This window comes from Glycine soja, chromosome 8, assembly GCF_004193775.1.
Source record: "Glycine soja cultivar W05 chromosome 8, ASM419377v2, whole genome shotgun sequence".
Classification (NCBI taxonomy): Eukaryota; Viridiplantae; Streptophyta; class Magnoliopsida; order Fabales; family Fabaceae; genus Glycine; species Glycine soja.
In genome coordinates, this window is record NC_041009.1 from 15,595,651 (window position 1) to 15,618,011 (window position 22,361).

General features: G+C 32.9%; 2 protein-coding genes across 6 annotated transcripts; one reads left to right on the forward strand and one right to left on the reverse strand.

Annotated features, from left to right (window-relative positions):
• The first annotated feature begins 5,261 nt into the window (after nucleotides 1-5,261).
• LOC114422727 (disease resistance-like protein DSC1) lies at nucleotides 5,262-11,124 on the forward strand. 5 transcript variants are annotated; one of them, XM_028389228.1, is made up of 7 exons: nucleotides 5,262-5,817; nucleotides 6,232-7,348; nucleotides 7,460-7,765; nucleotides 7,891-9,347; nucleotides 9,489-9,634; nucleotides 10,307-10,492; nucleotides 10,688-11,124. In XM_028389228.1, exons 1-5 carry the CDS (start codon nucleotides 5,336-5,338, stop codon nucleotides 9,538-9,540), a joined length of 3,414 nt encoding a protein of 1,137 aa, XP_028245029.1. In that variant the 5' UTR covers nucleotides 5,262-5,335; the 3' UTR covers nucleotides 9,541-9,634; nucleotides 10,307-10,492; nucleotides 10,688-11,124. The 5 variants fall into 5 exon arrangements, with proteins under 5 accessions (XP_028245029.1, XP_028245027.1, XP_028245030.1 ...); XM_028389226.1 differs by having other exon boundaries at nucleotides 10,307-10,452; XM_028389227.1 differs by having other exon boundaries at nucleotides 5,263-5,817; nucleotides 10,375-10,492.
• A 5,725-nt stretch (nucleotides 11,125-16,849) lies between these two features.
• Nucleotides 16,850-17,194, reverse strand: LOC114423944. The gene has a single exon (XM_028390844.1). It carries the CDS (start codon nucleotides 17,192-17,194, stop codon nucleotides 16,850-16,852), a length of 345 nt encoding a protein of 114 aa, XP_028246645.1.
• Nucleotides 17,195-22,361: the final 5,167 nt, after the last annotated feature.

The window sequence follows — 22,361 nt, forward strand, 5'->3', positions numbered from 1 at the left end:
AAATTTTGAAGGGACTACTTCCTGAGTGAAATTGCTTCCTGCACCTCCAAAATTTTCAATATCCCCAACTTACCCTCCTCTTCCTACGCTCAAAACCTTAACACCTCCCCTTCCATTTCCCTTATGACGCCGCAACTTTGAAGCAGGTTCTTGCTGGCATGTAGCTTGTGCTACCGACACCATTGAAGGTGAGCTTTGCTTCGACATCGACTCATTCCTTTTCCAACATAATCTTTTGTGTCGAAAATATATTCAAGAAAACTTGTGCCAAAAGTAATTTTTTCGGAACAGGAGGTATTCAGAATATATTTTTTGGATTATCTATGTATTATGAAATACCTATTCTAGAACAAGGCATGAAATCAAGAAATATATTTCATAATAGTGGTTTCAAAATACGAAAATATATTCCAAAATAGTTGTTTCAGAATATTACAAAAAGTATTCCATAGGTATTCCAAAATATATTTTTGGATCCAGAAACATATTCCATAATGCCTATGTCGAAATATGTTTGTAATATTTGAAATAGCTATTTGGTTTTGGAATTAGTTTTGTAACCTTCTAGAGTGTTTGTGGGTGATGGTAGACTTGGTCACGATTGGGTTAGGGTGATGGATGGTGGCGCGATTCTGTTTGATTGGGGTTGGGCCGGGATTTGGTCAGCTAGAGTGAGATGGCGGTGTGGTGTTGGGCACGATGGAGTATGGGTGGTTCGTGGGTGGAAGATTTGGTGGTGTTACAAGTTAGTTAGGTGGTGGTGACTATGGAAGATGTTGGGTGATAGGAGGTTTGGTGGAGGCCAGAAAGGGAAGGGGAGATCATATTTGTTCATTCAAGTTTCATATGGGGTCCAGGATGTAAAAGCCCTTTCTAAGTTCAAAGTCATAATCAAGCATGTTTGAGAAAGATTTTTTTTTCTCAAATTTAGTTGTTTTAATAGGAAAAAAACTGTTTTAAAATAAGTATGCTTGAATTCAACTTGAGTCTTGATTATCGTTCACACCAAAATAAGGGTGGGAAGACAAGAGAGCTATGAAGGAAAAAAAAAACTAGAAGAAATGATGTGATAGAAAAAAAAATAAAGAGAAAATTGAATGAAATAGAAGAGAAAATAGATGGATGATTATAATTTTTATTCAACTTTTTTTTAATATAAGAATCCATGCAATTGTGTACTACCTATGTCAAACTTTATTGGTAATTCTACAACATTTTTATAGGTGATTAAAACATTTTTAGAATTTTTTTATTAAAAAATTGAAATAAAAGAGGGTTTCATAAAAAGTAGAGACCAAAATATATTTAGGGTGTACTTTTTATATTGTTATAGATTATATATATATATATATATATATATATATATATATATATATATATATATATATATATATATATATATTCACCTCCATATTTGGATTTATTAGGTGTTTCTTCGGCCTCTCTTCATCCCTGATCTTGAACACCACATCCAAACACCTCTTTCAGTCGTCTTGGCTCCCTCTGCGACCTAAATTAACACTAGATATCATTCTCCCTAATCTTCATCCTTGAATCACAAAACCAAAGATCTCAGTTCCCCTTCCACAGTGCTTCCTTACAGCCACAGCTGCCGATGTCGGCTTCCCGCAGTGGAAGAATCTCATGGCCGCAATGGAAGTCAAGAAGCAACTTGAAAAAAAATAAAAAAAGAATCCTTTGCTCTGAATCTCACAAACTCTTCCCAACGCCAAGCAAGCTCAAGAACTAAAAATCCATAAAACCGGTGAGCCCCAATTTTCTGAAAGCACTCTTAGTCCCCAATATTCAACAGCGGCGGCGGCGGAAGCGACGAACGAGAAGCAAGCGCAGTTGTCTTGCCGTACACATTTTCGTCGGAGGGGGGAAGGGTGTACGTGAAGGTTTTGTCGGGGAAGTGGAAGTCGCCATTTTCGTCAGTCATTTCTACATTTTTGAATTTTTCATAGTATTTAAAAGTTAATTTGTTTGGGTTGCTATTTGGAAAATCTATGTGCGTGAGAAACCAGAAAAGAAACCCAGATTCATTTGATTCGTTGTTGGCTTGAATTTTGGTTCTTGGAAGATTAGGGAGCAATGGCTATTGCGGCCCAGAGCAACTGGACGTGAATGAATCACCCATTTGGGGGGATCCAAAAGAAATGTTAATTGTTTTAAGAAGTTTATCTTTAATTTCTATTCATAGATGTTGTGCCAATTTTGGGTTGTGGTGTTCTTCAAAACACCTTTCACCGTCTCTTCTTTGTGTGGTTAAGTTTTCTGTTCATCATGTCCATGATCAACGACGAACACGGTGTGTGCCTGCAAAGGATGAAGACGAAGGTTTTTTTGTCCAAAATTATCATTAAACAAGCATGTGCATAACACATGAACTTTTAGAGTTAACGGAATAAACTCTATTTCGTGTCAGGGGGTCTCCCTGTAATGCAATTGCAAAAAGTAAGAGAGGTTTGTGTAGGGTCTAAGAATAAGGGTGTAATTTACTTTTTTTTCTTTTCTTATTTCTCTCTTATCCTGTGTATAATTTGTTGAAAAAATTAACATGTAAAAAGATAGGCGCATGGAAAAAAATTGACAACCCTGTTAAAATATTTCAAAGTCTTTCTCGTATTAAGATTGTTTGAAATACCAGACAACATCTCCTTGTTATCATCATTGCAATACTTTATATTATATTACTGCACCATCATAAGGTTCCCTGAAAGCATTAAGTATCTACCGAGACTCGAACTTCTTCAAGTTAGTGGATGTAAAATGCTTCAATGTATACCTGAACTTCCCAAATCCATTCAGCACTTGCACGTCTGCAGGGGCCAATCTCTTCAGACGGTGTTAATTTCCATGATTGGACCATGATCCAAAACACCCGAGCGTGTTTTTCTGCTTCCTAACTGCATGTAATTGATGGATATGTCATGCTATGTACGAAAACATGCTAGCACATACTTCATTCTAGCTATCCATCAATAATACAAACGAATAAATTTTAAAAAAGGGAAGGCAGTTGTCCTTTTTAACTACAATGAAGCACATGCTAGCTTATATAGTTTCATTTTATATTGGCATATAAAATTGTTGCCACTTTCATGTTCTGTGAGCCTCTTGGTTCACTCAGTGGATTTGCTAAAAAAGAAACTAATGACCCAACAATAGCTAGCTGTCTACTTTAATGATATATCCACCTTCAGTAGAGCCAGCAATAAAGCCGTCATTGTCTATGTTGGTTAATTAATTAGAGAATATAATTAAGACTTACTAACATGATGAAGTCAAGAAGTATACATATTATTAATATAGAATGATCATAATATAGATAACTTCATGATTATTAAGTAGGTAAACAATGGGCATTAAGTATATCGAGTTTCTGAAAAGGACCTTATATAGAACCCAATATGCAATGTCTAATAATATTAATGAAACATGATCAATATATATCATGGATGCTGAACCAAAAAAATAAATAAAAGAACGACGTAGCATCGACTTGTGGCCGACGCAGTAGTTTGTCGAACCGACACAAACATGGTGTCGACTGTTCACCGTTCCAGATCAGAATTGTCACTTTTGAAAGTAAATCTAATGCAGGCCGATTAATGATGTAGCAGAGGTTGATTGAAAAGAAGAAAAGAACAAAATACTTAACTTTTGTACGTAGTAGTTCATATTTTATTGTTAAGTAAACTCAATAACCTATAAATGGTCGCTAAAACAAAAAGTGCATGCAAGAGCTATTTTAGGCCCTCTAGATGAATGACAATAGGAAAAATACTTTTTTGAATCAGGCTTGAAAGATCTTAACTATCTATTCAAATTTAAGATCTTTCAAATCTAATTTAAATTCGATTCTAGTGACAACGTCAGAAAATTTGCTTGTGGTTGACTTTTAACCCTAGCAATGACAAAACCATTAAACCCTAGCAATGGTACAAAATCATTATTGAAGCTGACGAGGTATTTGAAAGACACATTGAATCAATTTCGGGATTCAATCAATTAAAATGGAAGCGGAAAAATTGTGAAACAGTTTTCCCTTCCCATTAATAGGCATAATTAAATTAATAAATTTTAAAAAATAGCACAATTTTCAAGCAATAAAAAGTAATTGAAAACATAAAATTAATTAATATTTGATCTTCTAAATTAGTTTTAATTAATTGAATCCCTAGATCTTTAATTTTTGGCAGTTTCAAGTAGCCAAAAACTAATATCTCTTAGTTGATATTAAAATTCAACAATACTATTATCAACATATTAATTTATTTGTTTTGTTAAGAAGACAATGTCAGCCTTATTTTTTTTTAAAATTTTTTTAACAGAAGATAATAACATTGTTTGACCTTAATATTTTCTTATATAAAATTACATAATGAATTGAAGGTTGGGATAAACATGAGACAATTTCAACTGCATTGTCACGGTTTGCAGACCAAATCAATGTTTACTGTAGAATCTTGTAAAAAAAATTTCTAATTACAAGTTACTGACCTCTAACAAGGTAGTAGCTAGAATTAATCCAAAGGCCTATAAAAATGCTCAGTGCTGGAGTCCAGTTTAATTGAGTTACTGTTCCTTGGAACATAGGAAAATAAAAGGAAGGAAACAAAAAACAAGGAATTTATTGGTGGCTAGCTATTTCTGGGTCCAAAGATATATTAATGTGCCAAAAACTGAAGTTCCAACTTCCATCCTCTAATAAAAAAGCATATGAAGCTGAAGACTTTTTGGCAGAGGAGCATCCCATTCCATCCAAAACCCCGATTACGTGACTGGCTTCAAGTGCCACTAGGTCCACCACGAAGCTGACGATACACTCATGAACAATCAAATTTATTTAAATTAATAATGACACTGTCCATTTTTTAAATTAAAATAATTATATATACATAAGTGAAACATATGATCGACTTGTTAATAAAAATAAATAAATTGATAAGTGACTATAAAATCGTTAACTTTGAATTTGAAGTTGCAGCTTTCCTTGTGTATTTTATGTAAATAATTTGAAGTTATAAAAGGTCAAACACAATGGTTAAATCTTGCATTATTATAGTAAATTTGTGGTACGTACTTTCCATGAATTTTTTAAACTGCAAGGTGCGCATGCAGGGTGACACTCCATGAATTTATATAACATTTGAGACCAATGACTGTTTCTCACCTACGTGATCAAGTATTGATTCTTGGCCAAAGAAAAGAAAATCGTTTTCATCCACGTAAAGAAATAAAGCAACGTTTATATATTTAAATACATATAAAAACAAAGATATGAAATCTGGTGGCTTATGATTCTACTTCTGCAATAGCATATCGATCCATGGCTGCTTCTAATTCTGCCGCTGTTGTTGGTAATGCTTCTTCCTCTCTCTCTCTCTCTGTTACCAAAAAGTATGATGTTTTCATCAGCTTTAGAGGAGAGGACACCCGCGGTGACTTCACAAGCCATCTTCATGCCGCTCTCGGCAGAAGCAGCATCGAAACCTACATAGACTACAGAATCCAGAAAGGAGAGGAGGTTTGGGTCGAACTCGTGAAAGCCATCAAAGGCTCCATTCTCTTCTTGGTTATCTTCTCAGAAAACTACGCAAATTCTAGTTGGTGTTTGAATGAACTGGTTGAACTAATGGAATGCAGAAAACAAGAAGAAGAGGTTCATGTAATTCCAGTGTTCTACAAAGTAGACCCATCGCAGGTACGCAAACAGACTGGGAGTTATCGCGCCGCAGTCGCAAACCAAAAGTGGAAGGACGCTCTCTATGAAGCAGCCAATTTATCTGGCTTCCATTCTCACACATACAGGTGTGCTCTCATATATATCATGGTGCTTCTGCTTATAACAAAGTTATAAAATTATTAAATTTTAGTTTTTTTTAATGTAATTAACTTGAATTCAAATATATTTATACAAATACAAAAATATATACAAGATGCTTATTAATGTCGATATGAAAATTTTCAAATATTTATTTCACTTTTAAAAAAAAATCACAACATTACCAAAAATGCAATCAAGCCTTTACTTTAATTATGGAATAAATTCTATTTTTTTTATTTCTTCAAGTGGAATCTAGTGGAGTAGTGGTGTATGAAAGTGTAATTGTTCTTAAATGAATTTCTTATTCTCTCAAATATTGATTTATTTTCAATTAAAGTTTACTTTTATTTATTAACTTATTATATGTAATTATATTCTTTTATTTAATCTTTGTATAGGACTGAAACTGACTTGATTGAAGATATTATCAAAGTTGTTTTGCAAAAGTTAAATCACAAGTACACATATGACTTTAGAGGCCTTTTCATATCTGATGAAAACTATACAAGCATTGAATCTTTATTGAAAATTGATTCAATGGAAGTTCGAGTCATTGGAATTTGGGGCAAAGGAGGTATTGGTAAAACAACTCTTGCTGCTGCTATTTTTCATAAAGTTTCTTTTCAGTATGAAGGCACTTGCTTCTTAGAAAATGTGGCAGAGGAATCAAAAAGGCATGGACTAAATTACGTATGCAACAAACTTTTTTCTAAGTTACTAAGGGAAGATATTAATATTGACACTAATAAAGTGATACCCTCTAATGTTCCAAAAAGACTCAGGCGTAAGAAAGTTTTCATCGTACTAGATGATGTGAACACTCCACAACTTCTAGAAAATTTGGTTGGAGCAGGTGCTGAGTGGCTAGGAGCTGGTAGCAGAGTCATTGTGACAACCAGAGATAGGCATGTACTTAAAAGTAGAGGTGTTGAAAAAATTCACGAAGTCAAGGAAATGAACTTTCATAACTCCCTTAAACTTTTCAGTTTAAATGCCTTTGGCAAAACCTATCCTACAGAGGAATATGAGGAGTTATCAAAAAGAGTAATGGTTTATGCCAAAGGAATCCCTTTAGCTTTGAAAGTTTTGGGATCATTTCTTCGTTCCAAAAGTGAAAATGAATGGGATAGTGCACTGACTAAATTAAAGAAGATTCCTAATCAGGAAATTCAGACAGTGTTGAGATTGAGCTATGATGGATTAGATGATGGAGACAAAAACATTTTTCTAGACATTGCTTGTTTTTTTAAGGGACAAAAAGGAGACAGTGTGACAAAAGTGTTAAATGCCTGCGGTTTTTCTGCAGATATAGGGATAAAAAATCTTTTAGACAAAGCTCTTATCACTACTACTACAGATATGCATGATTCTACTACAGATAGTTGCATAGATATGCACGATTTGATACAAGAAATGGGTAGAGGAATTGTTCGTGAAGAATCTATTGACAATCCTGGGCAGCGCAGTAGATTGTGGGATCCTGAAGAAGTCAATGATGTACTGACAAACAATACAGTAAGTTAATGATACATTGACTTGGCTTCCTAAACAACGTGTCTCTGCATAAAAAAAAAAATGCAAATCATTACTAAAGAACTAACATTAATTGTAATTTCTATTTGTCAGGGAACTGGTGCAATCCAAGGAATATGGTTAGAAATGTCTCAAATTCAAGATATAAAGCTAAGCTCCAAATCATTCAGAAAGATGCCAAACTTGAGATTACTTGCTTTCCAATCCCTGAATGGAAACTTTAAAAGAATTAATTCAGTGTACCTTCCAAAGGGTCTTGAATTCTTACCTAAAAAATTACGATATTTGGGGTGGAATGGATGTCCATTAGAATCTCTACCATCGACTTTTTGCCCTGAGAAGCTTGTTGAGCTTTCCATGCGATACAGCAATGTGCAAAAACTTTGGCATGGAGTCCAGGTATGCAAGGTTCACATATCGATTATGTATTTATGTTACAGTTTTGCCTTTGATAGAAATTGAAGTCTAAAATGGAATTTCTAGGAAATGTACTAACTTATTTAGTCCTTTATATGTTGCTGCAGAATTTGCCAAATCTAGAGAAAATTGACCTTTTTGGCTGCATAAACCTAATGGAGTGTCCAAATCTGTCTCTTGCCCCAAAACTTAAACAAGTATCAATAAGCCACTGTGAAAGCTTGTCTTACGTTGATCCGTCAATTTTGTCCCTCCCGAAGCTAGAAATTTTAAATGTGAGTGGATGCACGTCGCTTAAGAGCCTTGGCAGCAATACTTGGTCACAATCTCTCCAACATTTGTATTTAGAAGGATCAGGTTTGAATGAACTGCCCCCATCAGTTTTGCATATAAAAGATCTAAAAATCTTTGCCTCTTCAATTAATTATGGTCTTATGGATCTTCCTGAAAACTTTTCCAATGATATTGTACTCTCTGCACCAAGGGAACATGATCGTGACACTTTCTTCACCTTACATAAGATACTGTATAGTTCTGGCTTCCAGTCAGTAACAGGTCTAACTTTTTACAATTGTCAAAGCTTGGGCGAAATCCCAGACAGCATCTCGCTGTTATCGTCATTGCTATTCTTAAGCTTCTTGCATAGCAACATCATAAGCTTACCCGAAAGCCTGAAGTATCTTCCAAGACTCCATCGTCTTTGTGTCGGTGAATGTAAAATGCTTCGACGTATACCTGCACTTCCACAGTCCATTCAGTGCTTCCTCGTCTGGAACTGCCAATCTCTTCAGACGGTGCTAAGTTCAACGATTGAACCATTGGAATCACCCAACGGCACTTTTCTGCTTGCTAACTGCATAAAATTGGATGAACATTCATTTGATGCAATAATTGGCGAACCACCACCATCAGAAGTATTAGAAGATGCATTCACGGATAATTATATTTATCAAACAGCAAAGCTTTGCTACTCTTTACCAGCTAGAAGTGGCAAAGTTCGAGAGTGGTTCCATTGCCACTTCACACAGTCTTTGGTCACTGTTGAAATTCCCCCTAATCTGTTGGGTTTCATTTTCTACTTGGTTGTTTCTCAAGTCAAATTATGCCACATTGGTTGCTGTGGAAGTATAGGATGTGAATGCTCTTTGGAAACCAGCCAGAATGAAAGGATCAGTATAACAAGTTTCGTTTTAGATAAAAATTCCATGCTTATTCATCCACTTCCATTTGAATTTATGACAGATCATGTGTTTGTATGGTATGATGGACGAATTTGCAAGCAGATAATGGAACTAGTTAAAGAGAGGAGAGCCATTAGCAGTGGTGATCCAAAGCTTAGATTTAAATTCTTCATTCAAACCCGACATAACCAGGAAGCAGTGAACATAAAAGAGTGTGGATTTCGTTGGATTTGTTCCTTTGAAGAAGGAGGATGCAAGCCCGAGAGAAGCAGGGAAATTCATGAAGTAGAAGCCAATGTGGTCACAAATAAAGTGGAGGGCTCTGAGTCTAATGAGCAAAAAGAAACTTCACACTTGAAAGCAGAAGAGACAGAAGACTTGAGGTAATTAATCTTCGTAACAATCATTATACTCATAAGGAATGATACTTAATTTAGTTTACATATTTTGTTGCCGTTGCATTTTCTGTTACAGCAAAATAAGCTAATAAAATTTGGGTTAAAAATATTGCTGTTTATGAACAGTTATCGTCTTGAAGAAATCATGCATATTGGATTTGGAGGAGACCGCATGTAACAAGATGAAATTGTGGTGCCCTGATTATAGCACTCTTGCAATCTGAAGACGTGCAAGCAATAGGATGCTGAGGCATAGGCCGAGTGTGAATATGGTAGCATGATCAAGCATTAATAAATCTGTTTTATTGTTACTGGTCACTTTGTTTTTGCCTTTTGGTTCTTTAAGATTTCTTTTTTTTTATCCTTTGTTCTTGGTTATTTTTAGACTCAACTAGAACAATCTACCCATGCACAGCACGGTCAAAAGAAGCAATCAAATTTTAATGAAAATAAAATTGTACACAGAACAGAGAGAGAGAAGGCAAAAATAATTGATGCAAAAGAATAGTGGGCAGCTACTGTAAAATACACTCGCAATTGGCACAAGAATCAAATTATTAAAAGACCACGAAGTGGGAAAAAATTTAGTAGCACCATTTAACACAATTAGACAGTTTTAATAATACTAATGACTATATACGAGTAAACTATTTTTTTTAGGCATAACATAAGCCTTTAATCAGGCATGGTATTGATAATATGAAAGGAAAAGGGGCAGAATTTATTTGCCGCTGCATCATCAAATGGGATATACTGGTCTTTAGTTGCAGTTTGTATATTCTCTCTGTTCTATCACTATATATATATATAAAAGGTTGTAGCATCAAGATTTTGTTGATGGCAAATTAGCATATATCACGTTATTCGATCTCCTGACATTAAATTGTGTATATTTCCTTGCCCATGTTTAACTGAACTTTATGCAATTAATTTACTGCTGCTAGATAAAGTTGTTGTGTGTGTTGGACAACATGCGTACGCCTAAGAGGACTAATACAAATTATTTTGCAAGGAAAACTGGTAGAGGCATAGATCCATAATGATGTGCTTAATAAAAGGGACAAATGGCTCCAGACTCCAACCATGATTGGTAAATTACCAAGCTGTTGTCTTATCAATCTTGAGAGGAAGTGAGGAACTATTCTTCATTATTCAATTATTAATGGATGATTAAGATTATGTTGAAACTATTTTTTACTGTTCATGCATAGTTATATGGTTAATATTAGCTGTGGTGTTGTCCTTTTCTTTTCTTCAATTTTCTTTTCGGTTTAATTGTTCAATATTGCACCTAATTTAATTTTGTGAACTCTTCTTGGATTCAGGTATTAGCTCCATCTATGCTTCTGTAAAACTCAGGTGGCTGCTTCTGAGATTTGGCAAATATATAAAATGCAATATTTCAGGTTTGTCACGCATCGGAAGCAAGTTTTTCTTAAACAGTGGAAGGAAAGACACAAATCAAGTTCTTTCAGAGATTGCTTATTCCAGTGTCATGTTCGATCTACAAGTTAATGCTTGCTCACAATGTCAAATGTACATGGCCCTCAATTTGGAATTTGATTGTTCCCCGCCCCTATTTAGGCCCTCAAATTTTATGATGCCACTGCACGACTTGTAACTTGGTTTGAACACTTTTCAATAGAAGCTACTTCAGAAATTGCTTGTAAGATTTTTAATTCTCTTTTCAGAATTACGTGCTCAGTAGGTTGTGTAGGATACCATATTTGTGTTTTAGAAGGGAGTCAATCGAATTGGTTAATATTTTAAACCAGCTCTGTAATACTGATGCTAGAAGTAGGGCCAACTCAATAATTGGAAGGGAAGTCTAAAATAAATTTTTAAAGAAGATTTTATTTTAAAAGAAAAAAGTTATATGTTCCGTCTTTTTGTCCACATGATTTTTGTTAATATATGTGATTTTTTGTTTATAAAAACTATTAACCCACATTTTTTTGGTTGGTGAGTCTAAAATATAATTAAGTTTTAGTTGTGTTATCTTTGAGTTGTGCTGACTGAAAGTATTATTATAAAAACAAAAGCAATTCTTGTATACATATAACACGTCAGATTTATTATACACAGTCACTCAAAATTTGATAGCTCACTAAAACAAAAGCTGTATTTGTCTCGTAGGAGCTGGTTTTCTTTAATTACGCAAGTATGGTGACTGGAGAATAAAGAAATAAAGAAAGAAAAGAAAAAATTATGTGGCTAGTGTTTTATTTTGGTCTGTATCAAGGACTAGGTTCCCTCGCATTATTATAACTATATATAAGTCTATATTTGGGTTTCATTTTCATCTTAATTGGGTCATTGATCTCAAGTACAACAACGACATCAAATTAACGATATGGTTGTTTATATGTTACTATAGCAATGGAAGTGCCACTTTGGATTCGAAGCTTAAATTTAAATTCTTTAATTTGCTGACATGATGAATAAGTAGTTTTCCGTGTCTGATATCAGCATTATTTCCGTAATAATGTTCTCAGAAGTCAACCAAATTTGGTCTCCTGGTTCTTGAAATTACTCAAAAGTTGCTCAGGGGCTAGAATGAAATATGGATGATGTATACTTGGAACATCTTGTTAATAAAACAATATGGATGATGTTTTACTAGGGTAATTGATTAAGGGTAATTTTTGGAAAGATAATACCAATTTGGGGTTAGTCCATAAATTATTTACCTGTGGGTGATTCAAGCGAGGTTGAATTTGGATGACACTAGTCAATAACATGTCACTTGGGTGGGATTATATTGGCTCATGTGTTTTTTAATGGCTTGATGACACCATCTCGGATGACTTCATCCAGTTCTAATGATTATTAACATGGTAACACTATCCTGTGTGATTTTATCATGTTCTTTTTAAAAATAATTACGTAATTTTATTAATTAATTAATTAAACTCATTTTAGGTTTTAATAATTTTATTTTTAATTTAAGTGACTTTAATTAATTTTGAATGTAGTTTTTGCTTATAAAAAATGGATTTGTGCAATGAAAATCCAGCCTGTGAGAACAAATTCTTTATTTGAACTGAAATTATTGTTGTTTAATGAAATTGATTTTTCTGTTGTCTTTTTTTCAGTTATTCTAATACTGTCTACTTAATTTATGTTAATATTTAATTTTATGATTTAATTTAAAATTTTGTAATTTTCAAGAGGCAACACAAAATAAAATGAATAACAGAGAAACCAGATCCGTTGTTTAACATGCTGTCTTTGATGATCTTAACCTTGTTAGCGCTAGACTCGAGCTCGTGTAGATCCTAAGACACAATCTTCTTTCTCTCTCTATATAGCCTCCGACACATGCACCTGTTGGAAATATAACAGTGTGACTCATCTGGTGGACCAAGATGCACTATTGGCACTTCTGCCATAATTTCCAAATATAGTAAATGCTATATTTAAACACAAAGAAATTCAGAAATCTAAACCATAAAGGTAAAAAAAAACTAGAAATAATAATTCCCTACATCGTATCAACTTTTTTTTTTTATTTCTAGAACATACTTAAGAATTAAAAAAGGGACTAGTAAAACATAAAAAATACAGAAATATAATATCAACTATATTTTTTGCTACTAGATTTTCATAAAAAAAATAACAACTAACTAAAGAATATAAAAAAAAGCTTCCCTAAATCTTTCTATTTCTTATTTATTTCTAAAACATACTAATGAAATAAAATTTATTAAAACATAAAAAAGAACAAATGTCCTAATAAATTAAAAAAAAGTTAAGCAATAAAAAACAAAGAAATATTTTCCTATTACATTTTCCAAATAAAATATCAACAAAAAACAGAAAAAAATAAAAAAAGGAGCTGTCAAAATATAAAAAAACAAAAATATAAAATCAACTAAATTTGTTGCTACTACATTTTAATAAAAACTAACAAATAAAATTTTAAAAAAAAAACACAATAGCAATATAAAAATAAACATTAAACGTATAAAAAACAAAAAAATATATCCCTACATCATAGTATATTTTTTTATTTATTTTTAAAACATCCTTAAGAACTAAAAAAATTAATAAAAACGTAAAAAATAACAAATGAACTAATAAATTTAAAAAATATAACAAAACAAAAAATATTTTCCTACAATATTTTCATAATAAAATATCAACAAATAAAACAGAAAAATAAAAAAAGGACCTAGCAAAATATAAAAAAACATAAAATCAACTAAATTAGTATATACTACATTTTAATAAAAATTAACAAATAAAATTTAAAAATAAAACACAATAAAAATATAAAAATAAACTTTAAAGTCACAAATAAAACATAAAAAATAACAAATGGCCTAGTAAATTAAAAGAAAACTAAAAAAGTAAAATATAAAAACAAATAAATATTTTCGTACCAAATTTTCTTAACACAATATCAACAAAAAATAAAACAAAGAAACAACTATATAATCAACTAACAAGACCTACAAAAATCTACAGACTAAAAAGACTTGAGGTAATCTTCCTAACATCAATTATACCATGATAGGGTGCTTAATCTAGATTAGTTTACACCGTTAGTTGTTGTTGCATTTTCTTCTGTTACGACAAAATGAGCTAATAACATTTTTGTCAAAAATATTGTCGTTTATGAACAGACGTCTACTTGAAGAACTCTTGCATATTGGATTTGGAGGAGACCTCATGTAAGAAAATGAAATTGTGGTGCTTCGCGCGGTTATAGCACTCTCTTGCAATCAGAAGACGTGCAAGCAATACTTGGCAGAGGAATATGTGCTTGTTCTAATTAAAATTTGCAAACTTAAGTTTGCAAGAGTATCTTGAGTCTTGCTTCTCCAAAACTAAATTTGAAGTCAAAATTTTATGAAGTAGGAAAATTTATGAAGAAGCCAATGTTGTCCGAAATAAAATGGAGGGCTCTGAGTCTAATGAGCAAGAAGAAACACTTCCTCCAACAAAAAAATTCGCAACGTGCCTTTAAAACTTTAAACTTGGAAGCAGAAGAAACACAAGAGTTGAGGTAATCTCCTTAACAAACATGATTTTTCCTTTAGTACATGTTGTGGATAACATGTTTTGGTACATGTGGTAAAATGATGAAAATATCTTAACATCTATCATAATTATTCACTACTACAAAAATTATTTTTTTTTAAGATTATTTTTTTTTGGAACCGTTTGACTTTCAACGATATTGGTTTCAAAGACGTCTTTGAATATATGTTACAATCGGCGTAGAAGGTCTTTTTTCGATAATGATTCTATGACATGATAGTACACTTATCAATAAGATATTAATCATTTGGTAAGATGTACCAAAACATTTTATCCACAACATGTACCAAAGGAAAAACCAACAAACATTATACTAATGGGGTGCTTAGTTTAGTTTACACACTTTGTTGTTGTTGCATTTTCTGTTATAGCAAAATAAGCTAATAACATTTTTGTGTAAAATTATTACTATTTATGAACAACCATCTACTTGAAGAACTCTTGCATATTAATGCATTTGGTGGAGACCTCATGTAACAATATGAAATTGTTGTGCTCCTGTTATAGCACTCTCTTGTGATGTGAAGACGAGCAATAACATAAGCACTTTTAGTTAATTTCTATCTTTTTTATTAACAAAAAACATTGTTCGACCTGTTTTATTCAAGAGCAAACTATATTTTTCAGGCATAACATAAGCCTTTCATCACGCATGATCATGGCAAAACTCAATTGGTTCTAGATAGCATTTTGTGTATTCTAATTTATAATTATAATTAGAAAGTAATCAATAAATATTGATGGAAAAAGAAAGATTTTCCCTACTAGAGACACTGAGGCTTAGGATGTATTCACTAGAAAACTTTGAGTCTCCCATGGTGGTGTGTTTTCTCATTGGCTTGATTCTCTTTTTATAGTTGTTGGAGTGAACTTGAGTCTGATGCTAAAATCTTTCTTATTCATATTTTTGATATTTTTTGGATCTTTTTCATTTTTAATCCATCTTTTTCATATCTACAAGTCATAAATAATAAAAATATCAATTTTTATCATTTAAGCCAAAAATAATTGCTAAATAAATATTTTTAAAGATATTTTCAATATATTTTTATTATAAAAAATAACTCATATTAGCAGTTATAAAAAATAGTCGTATTAGTTGTCTCTGCCCAAAATGTTTTAGGCAGCTCCATCTCATACAACATGCACCTAGGCATCTCCATCACAATTCTGTTTCTCCTTTCACTAACTCCATTTTGCTCTGGAGTGCATGGAGCTGTGAGTTGATGTTCAATGCTAGCTTTTTCATAGAATTGGTTAAACTTTGCTAATGTATACTCCTTCCCATTGTCTGATCTTAGAAATTGAATCTTGTAGCCACTTTGGGTTTCTACCATGTTCTTGAACTTCATAAATACTCCAGCCACTTAATGCTTGAATTTTAAGAAAAAAATCCAGTACATTCTTGTAAAGTCGTCTATGAAAAGAACAAAGTAGAGACTACTTTTTAGTGATGGTGTTCTTTGAGGTCCTACAACATCAGTGTGAATTAGTTGTAACTTTTGAAAGGCTCTCCAAGCTGATTTTGAGAATGACTTTCTGATTTGTTTACCAAATTGACAAGCATTACAATTTGGTAAATTATCAAAAAATTCTGGTAAGCCTTTTGACAAGTCTTTTTTTTCCATATCTAGCATTCTTTCAAGATGGCAATGACCTAGTCTCTTGTGCTAGAGTTTTGTGGGACTAACTTGAGTGTAATAGGTTGCATATTCCTCATTTGTTGGATCAAACGAGAAGCTTTTATTTCTCATTTTAACCTTTAGAACATCCCGACCAGCAATGTCACAAATAAGACAATGTTTATGTTCAAAGAACAATTTAAATCCCTTTTCAAGCAACTAGCCTACACTTAGCAAGTTTTGGTCAATTTCAGGTACATAAAGAACATCTGAGATAAGTTTTGCACCTGAACTTGTTGAAATCGATATAGTTCCTTTTCCTTTTGCTTGAATATAATCACCGTTTCCAATCTTGATCTTCAAGACATCAATAGGCTTCAAATCCTTGAAAGTAGACTTGTCATATGTCATGTGATTTGTACAACCGCTATCAATCAACGAACACTCTGAATTACTTGCCATAGAAAAACACATTGCAGCAAAAATGTGATCTTCTTCATCTTGCTCCACAACTTGGGCATTGGCTTCAGGTTGCTGAAATTTGCTTTTACAAATTACAACTTCGTGTCCAAGCTGATTGCACTTACTGCACTTTGCATCTAGTCTTCTCCAACACTTGAATGGTAGGTGACCCATTTTTCCGCAATGTTGACAAGGTGGGTAATTTTTCCTTTTTCCCTTACCTTTGTTTTGGTTGTTTGCACCATTTTTGTTGCTTGTTGGCTAGTTCTTCTTGAAATTTTTCTTTTTACTAGTCCCAAAGTCATGATGCTTGGCTTGAAGTGCACCTTCAACCACACGATCTTCTCTCATCAGCCTTCATTGTTCTTGGGCTTGCAAGGCATGTACCACTTCTGCCAATGTGATCTTAGATAGATCCTTTTTGTTCTCCAATGAGACTATAGATGCTTGATACCTCTCCGACATCGTTACCAAATTTTTTTCAACTATTCTGGAATCAGCAAAATCACCACCCAACAGCCTGATCTTGTTGGCAATATTCAACAATTTGTCTGTGTAATCCTTGACTATCTTAGATTCTTTCATCCTTTGCAACTCAAATTCCCTCATTAGATTAAGCACATGCATGCTACGTATTCTTTCATCTCCAGCATATTCCTTCTCTAGGTAATCCCAAATTGCTTTTGCTGATTTGAGAGCCATGATTATTATGAAGATGGTTTGAGAGACACCGACAAATAGACACGACTTTGCCTTTGCCTTTTTTTTTTTTCTCCTTGTGAATTCTGATCTGGTTCATAGTAGGATTATTTAGCAGCGAAAGTACATCATAATCCTCTTCAATAGCTTCCCAAAGATCTAATGTCTTCAGGTAAGTCTCCATTCTGACTCCCAGAGATCATAACTTTCCCCAGTAAAGACGGGAAGAATGGCTTGGAAAAAACTTGTTTCAGAATTCATCACAAATCAAAACACACAGACTCCTTAAGAAGAAGCTCTTGATACCAATTTGTTGGTTTTTTGAGAGAAAGAATAAAAGAGAAGCAAAGGGATGATACATTTGGTGTGATGAGAAAGAAAAATAATAACTTAATTTCATTCATTAGCAACAATACAATAAATAGCCAAAATAAAACATAAAAGTAAGTCACGTGAACATAATTGCAACAAACATAATTGTAACACAAAGGAACATATTTACAACCAAAAGCTTCACCAGATATTCTACAAGAGATTTGAGTAGATGATATACCTAAACCTCATTCTTGATGATCTTGATCAGTGCCTTTGATGTTCGATGGGTAGAAGTTTGGGCGAGGGAGACATACGCTAAAATGTAGCTTACTGACTCGGACATATTTATAGAGATGGGATGGGTCTCAAAATTCACTTGATAAAAAATATTCGTTACGTTAAAACTAAAATGTTTTTTTTTTATATTATAATTTCTTATCTTTAATCTCAATTTACCATTTCTTTGATACTTACTGTTATTAAACCACCTTCAATCTAATTTTTAACATTAAACGATCTTCAATCAAATCTCTTATCTAATCTTGTTATTAATTGTCATTATCAGTTTTTTTTAAGGAGTCAAGATAATATACTTGTTTTACAGTTATATTTATTATTATTTGTAAGTGTTAAAATTTGAAAATATCAACGGATTTCTATTTATTATCATTTTTTTACAGTTATATTTTTTTTGAAGAAATACAATGGGAAAATTAATTGAGAGACTCAATAATAAATTTTAACGTAAAAAAATCCAACTTTTTTATTCTTGCACTTTATTTTATTTAGTTACCTTTTTAAGATTCCAAGTTAATGCTTAGAAAGTTCTTGTGCAGTATTTATAATTTGAAATATTAAAAAATGTTAGGAATCATAATTCAACCTTCTTTCTACAACATTTAGGAGTAATATCGATTGTACTGGATGATGGTAGTAGTGATCTTTAACACCAAATGATAAAAAAGGGATTTAAAAAAATTGAAAGGAAAAAGAGATGAAAAGTTGTACATCTTTCGGAATAGACATCCCAAGAACATCGACTCCAAGAGAATGATGACTTGGTCTTAAGCACTTGCATTAATAGATTCAATGTTTGGAGGGTTATATCTAATTCGAGATGAATTTCTTGGATGCTTGAGGGGTTATACATCATCCAGAATGAAAATCTTGGGATTACTGACTCGGGTGAAAAAAAGACAGCTTGACCTTAAGCATTTACATCTAGCTAGACTCAATGTTTGATGGGAAGTATACTACCTAGGATGAGTATCCTGGGAGCACCGGCCTCAATTTGAGCAACGATTTGCTCATGTGCACCCATGCTAAAAGACTCCTTGTCGAAAGATTGGAACACCATCTGAGATGCTTAACTCATGCTATTGTCGAGAAGGTGAAACGACAGAGAAGGTACGAGATACTACAAAGATGTGGCGATGGAATTAGAGGGTCATTGCAACCTGACACATCACGAACACACAACCACTCATCCCGTACCATGTACGAGGGGGACAAGATTGAGACTGCATAATTGCATGGAAAAAAGGGTCCAATAGAATTGTGACATGTGGACAATGGAGAACGCCATGTATAAATAAAGTGAGACTGGATGACTCATCTCATATTTATGGTTTGGCAGAATTAAGGGGGAGACATGGATAAGAGCTTTGAGCAAGAGCCCTTCACCTGTCTTCTAGTGTGCTCCAATATGAACAAAAATTAAAAATAAAATATTTTGTTTGTGAATCTCCGTACATTTAAGAGAGATAAACCCTTTAGTCAACGAACTTCTCTGCTTTCGCTCTGCGTCACTCTATCTCTCTCGTCACATTGTCGATCTCTCGACTCAGTGCTTGGTGCTACTTTGTCTATTCATCACAACCCTCTCTCTCATTGGTAGGTTCTTCTTTCTGTGTCTTCTTTGTGTATTTCTTGTCTCATATTAGGGTTTCTTAAAACAAATTGTCTTTCATTTTTATTTTATTATGGCTTCAATTTTCATTTTATTGATTTATGTTTCGTTGTATATTTCATTGATTTGTTTTTCATAAATTTTGGGGTGTGGATTTGGGGTTGAACCAGGTGATGAGCACCATGTGTGTTTGTGAATATGCATGAAATAGAAAGAGAGAATTAATTGATAGATTGGTGGTGTAGTGAACATGCCACGGTTCTTTCAAAATTTGAAGGCATGGATATCGAGTATTATATAAACTGAATTAAACACGTACATATCTATCAAGTCTTATATTTTACACGGTTCTTTCACGTGTTTGTTACCTATCTATGATATATCGATTCTAGATTTAAGATCTATGAACTGAATGCATAGTTTGGTTGATTTATTTTGTATTTTCAACTTAGTGCAGAGCTAGATGCAGGGTGAGGCTTTATCTCTATTGCAAAACAGGGCAAATTCCAAATAGGCCAAATATAATTGGTTATAATATATCAATTCCAGATTTAAGTTCTTTTTCACTTGATGATATCAATGCTTTTGTTAGTGTGCAGGTAAATTGGTTATAATATATCAATTCCGGATCTAAGTTAAAGTCACTGCAACCTTGTTTTTTTATTATTATTATTGAAAGTATGCGCACATCGGTTATAATACCCATTACATCGGTAAAGTTTCTATTTGTGTCATGTAAATATTAAAATTGTATGATATGTATATGATTTATGAGGTGAGATAACATGTTATAAAATTTATTATCTAAACTTATATGCATATTAATTATACATTAAAAATTTTAGTGATATATATATTGACATTAATTATTTTTTGACATAATTAACCTATTAATTTAGTTGACTAGAACATTGTTCTAATAACGCAAAAGTCATAACAAAAGTAAGTTTCATACATCCATAATCCATATAAGACTTATGGATTGATAAGTCGTAAGCCTATGAGGTTTACGGATTGTCAATCCATAACCCTTATGCGAATTGACAATCCGTATATGTTATATGTAAGGATATTTTTGATTTTTTCCTTTTATTGTTGGCTGTATTGAAAAAAATATTGGATGCATGGAGAATTAAAATTATTGACTCAAAAGTAACATTAAAAAAATAAATTATGATGCCCGAGGGAAATAACGAAGGGAAGAATGTAAGAACATGATAAGTTTTCGTTTAAGTATTCCTATACCGTGCTTGATTTTATTTCTGACGGATAAAAAAAAAACATTATAGACTTCAAACCATTAGTTTCGAGTAGTATATTTAAGCATAAATAATATATAAGGCGAAATATCTATAAACTGTTCGGAAAAAAGATGGGTGTGGAAAGTTATTTTCAATTTGTACGACAATGCACTTATATGAAGTGCATTATTTGGATTCATCAACCGCATTAGTGCCAATAATTTAACCTAGCAAGGAGGCTTTGTCATTTTCAAATTTAGTAGCAAAAATGAATCATGAACAAAATCACCGACAGTTCTGTGAATATTGTCTGGTTACCCAGTGGCCGTGCATGCTTCGGGTCACACGTTGTTCTCATGGTTATGTTGTTATGTCATGGACAATGATAAAGCAAAAGGTAGAGTCTGACACTGCATTCTAAAACATTGAACCAAATCTCAAAGTTGTCTTTGGTGGGGACACTTCATCAAATGGATCAAATATGTGTATCTCCATCACCCCAACTTTGCCTAACTACCTCTTCTTTCTCGGTTCCCTTTGTTAATATGTGAGGTTATTCAGTTAACATAGAAGGTGACCAAATTGATTATGATGAGTAATCGTTAAACTAGTTTGGGACCATGTTCCAGAGTTATCCAATACCTAAGTATCAAATCCTTCTAACAAAATTCCTATTAATATAAGGTAAATGTGTCCAGTGTCAATGATCATTATGAAACACTTCAAGAAAGAAAGAAAAAAAAAAGGCTTATAATTCCTTTTAAGCCGTTAAAGTAATATCAACTAGGAGTAACTGTTTTACGTGGATAATACTTCCCTCAAGTAATGCCAATTTTAGCAATTCATACCTCAAATGCTAAGATAAATATTATGACCTCAATCCGGCTACACCGGAATAAGTCAATGCGTCATAAATATGGGAAATTCAACACCTAAATGCACTCACTTAGTCATGTGGCAATAAAATAACCTTAACGATTCTTCTCATCAAGAAGTCTCTATATAAAGGACTCCTTTCATTAGGTATAACTCGAATCACTAATTCTAACACTTCTCTCTGACACACTAACTTTGTTATCAAAGCCTATGCAAGTGTCGTTATTAGAGACACTCACCGTTTGTTATTGCTGATGCCAACATTGTATTTTTTTCGAATATTTGGATACTCAATTTGCATCCCTCATGCTTACCTCAAAGTAATTGTATTGCCTAAGAAAGATAAACGAATAAAGAAATATAATAAACAGTTCAAAGAGAAAAATACAATGTGTATTAGGTATATTCACGCCTCTTATTTCGTACGTTTATTTTACATGAAGTATTAGCATGTATAAAAAAGTTACATGAATTATGTGCTAACGAAACCAAATTAACAAAAGGTTACATCGTAAACAATTTAACTATATATGTTTTTTCTCAATTTGTGGTTTCTTACTTGGTTTTGTCCATAAACGACCATTCCAACAAGAAGCTTTCCAGCTACTATATTTTTAAGTAACCTTCGGCTAACTATGATGTCACGGTTGATTTTGCGGCCAGAAGAAGTCCATTAGATACAGTAGAAAAAATAAGCCATCGAAACGTGAGCCTATAAAGTAGAACTTTGGTTTAGCGTTGAATTAATTAAAGTTACACAGAATTGGCTTTTGAAAAGATAAAAGAAAAATTGTATTAGAAATTAGAATATGTGTTTTCTACAAGAATT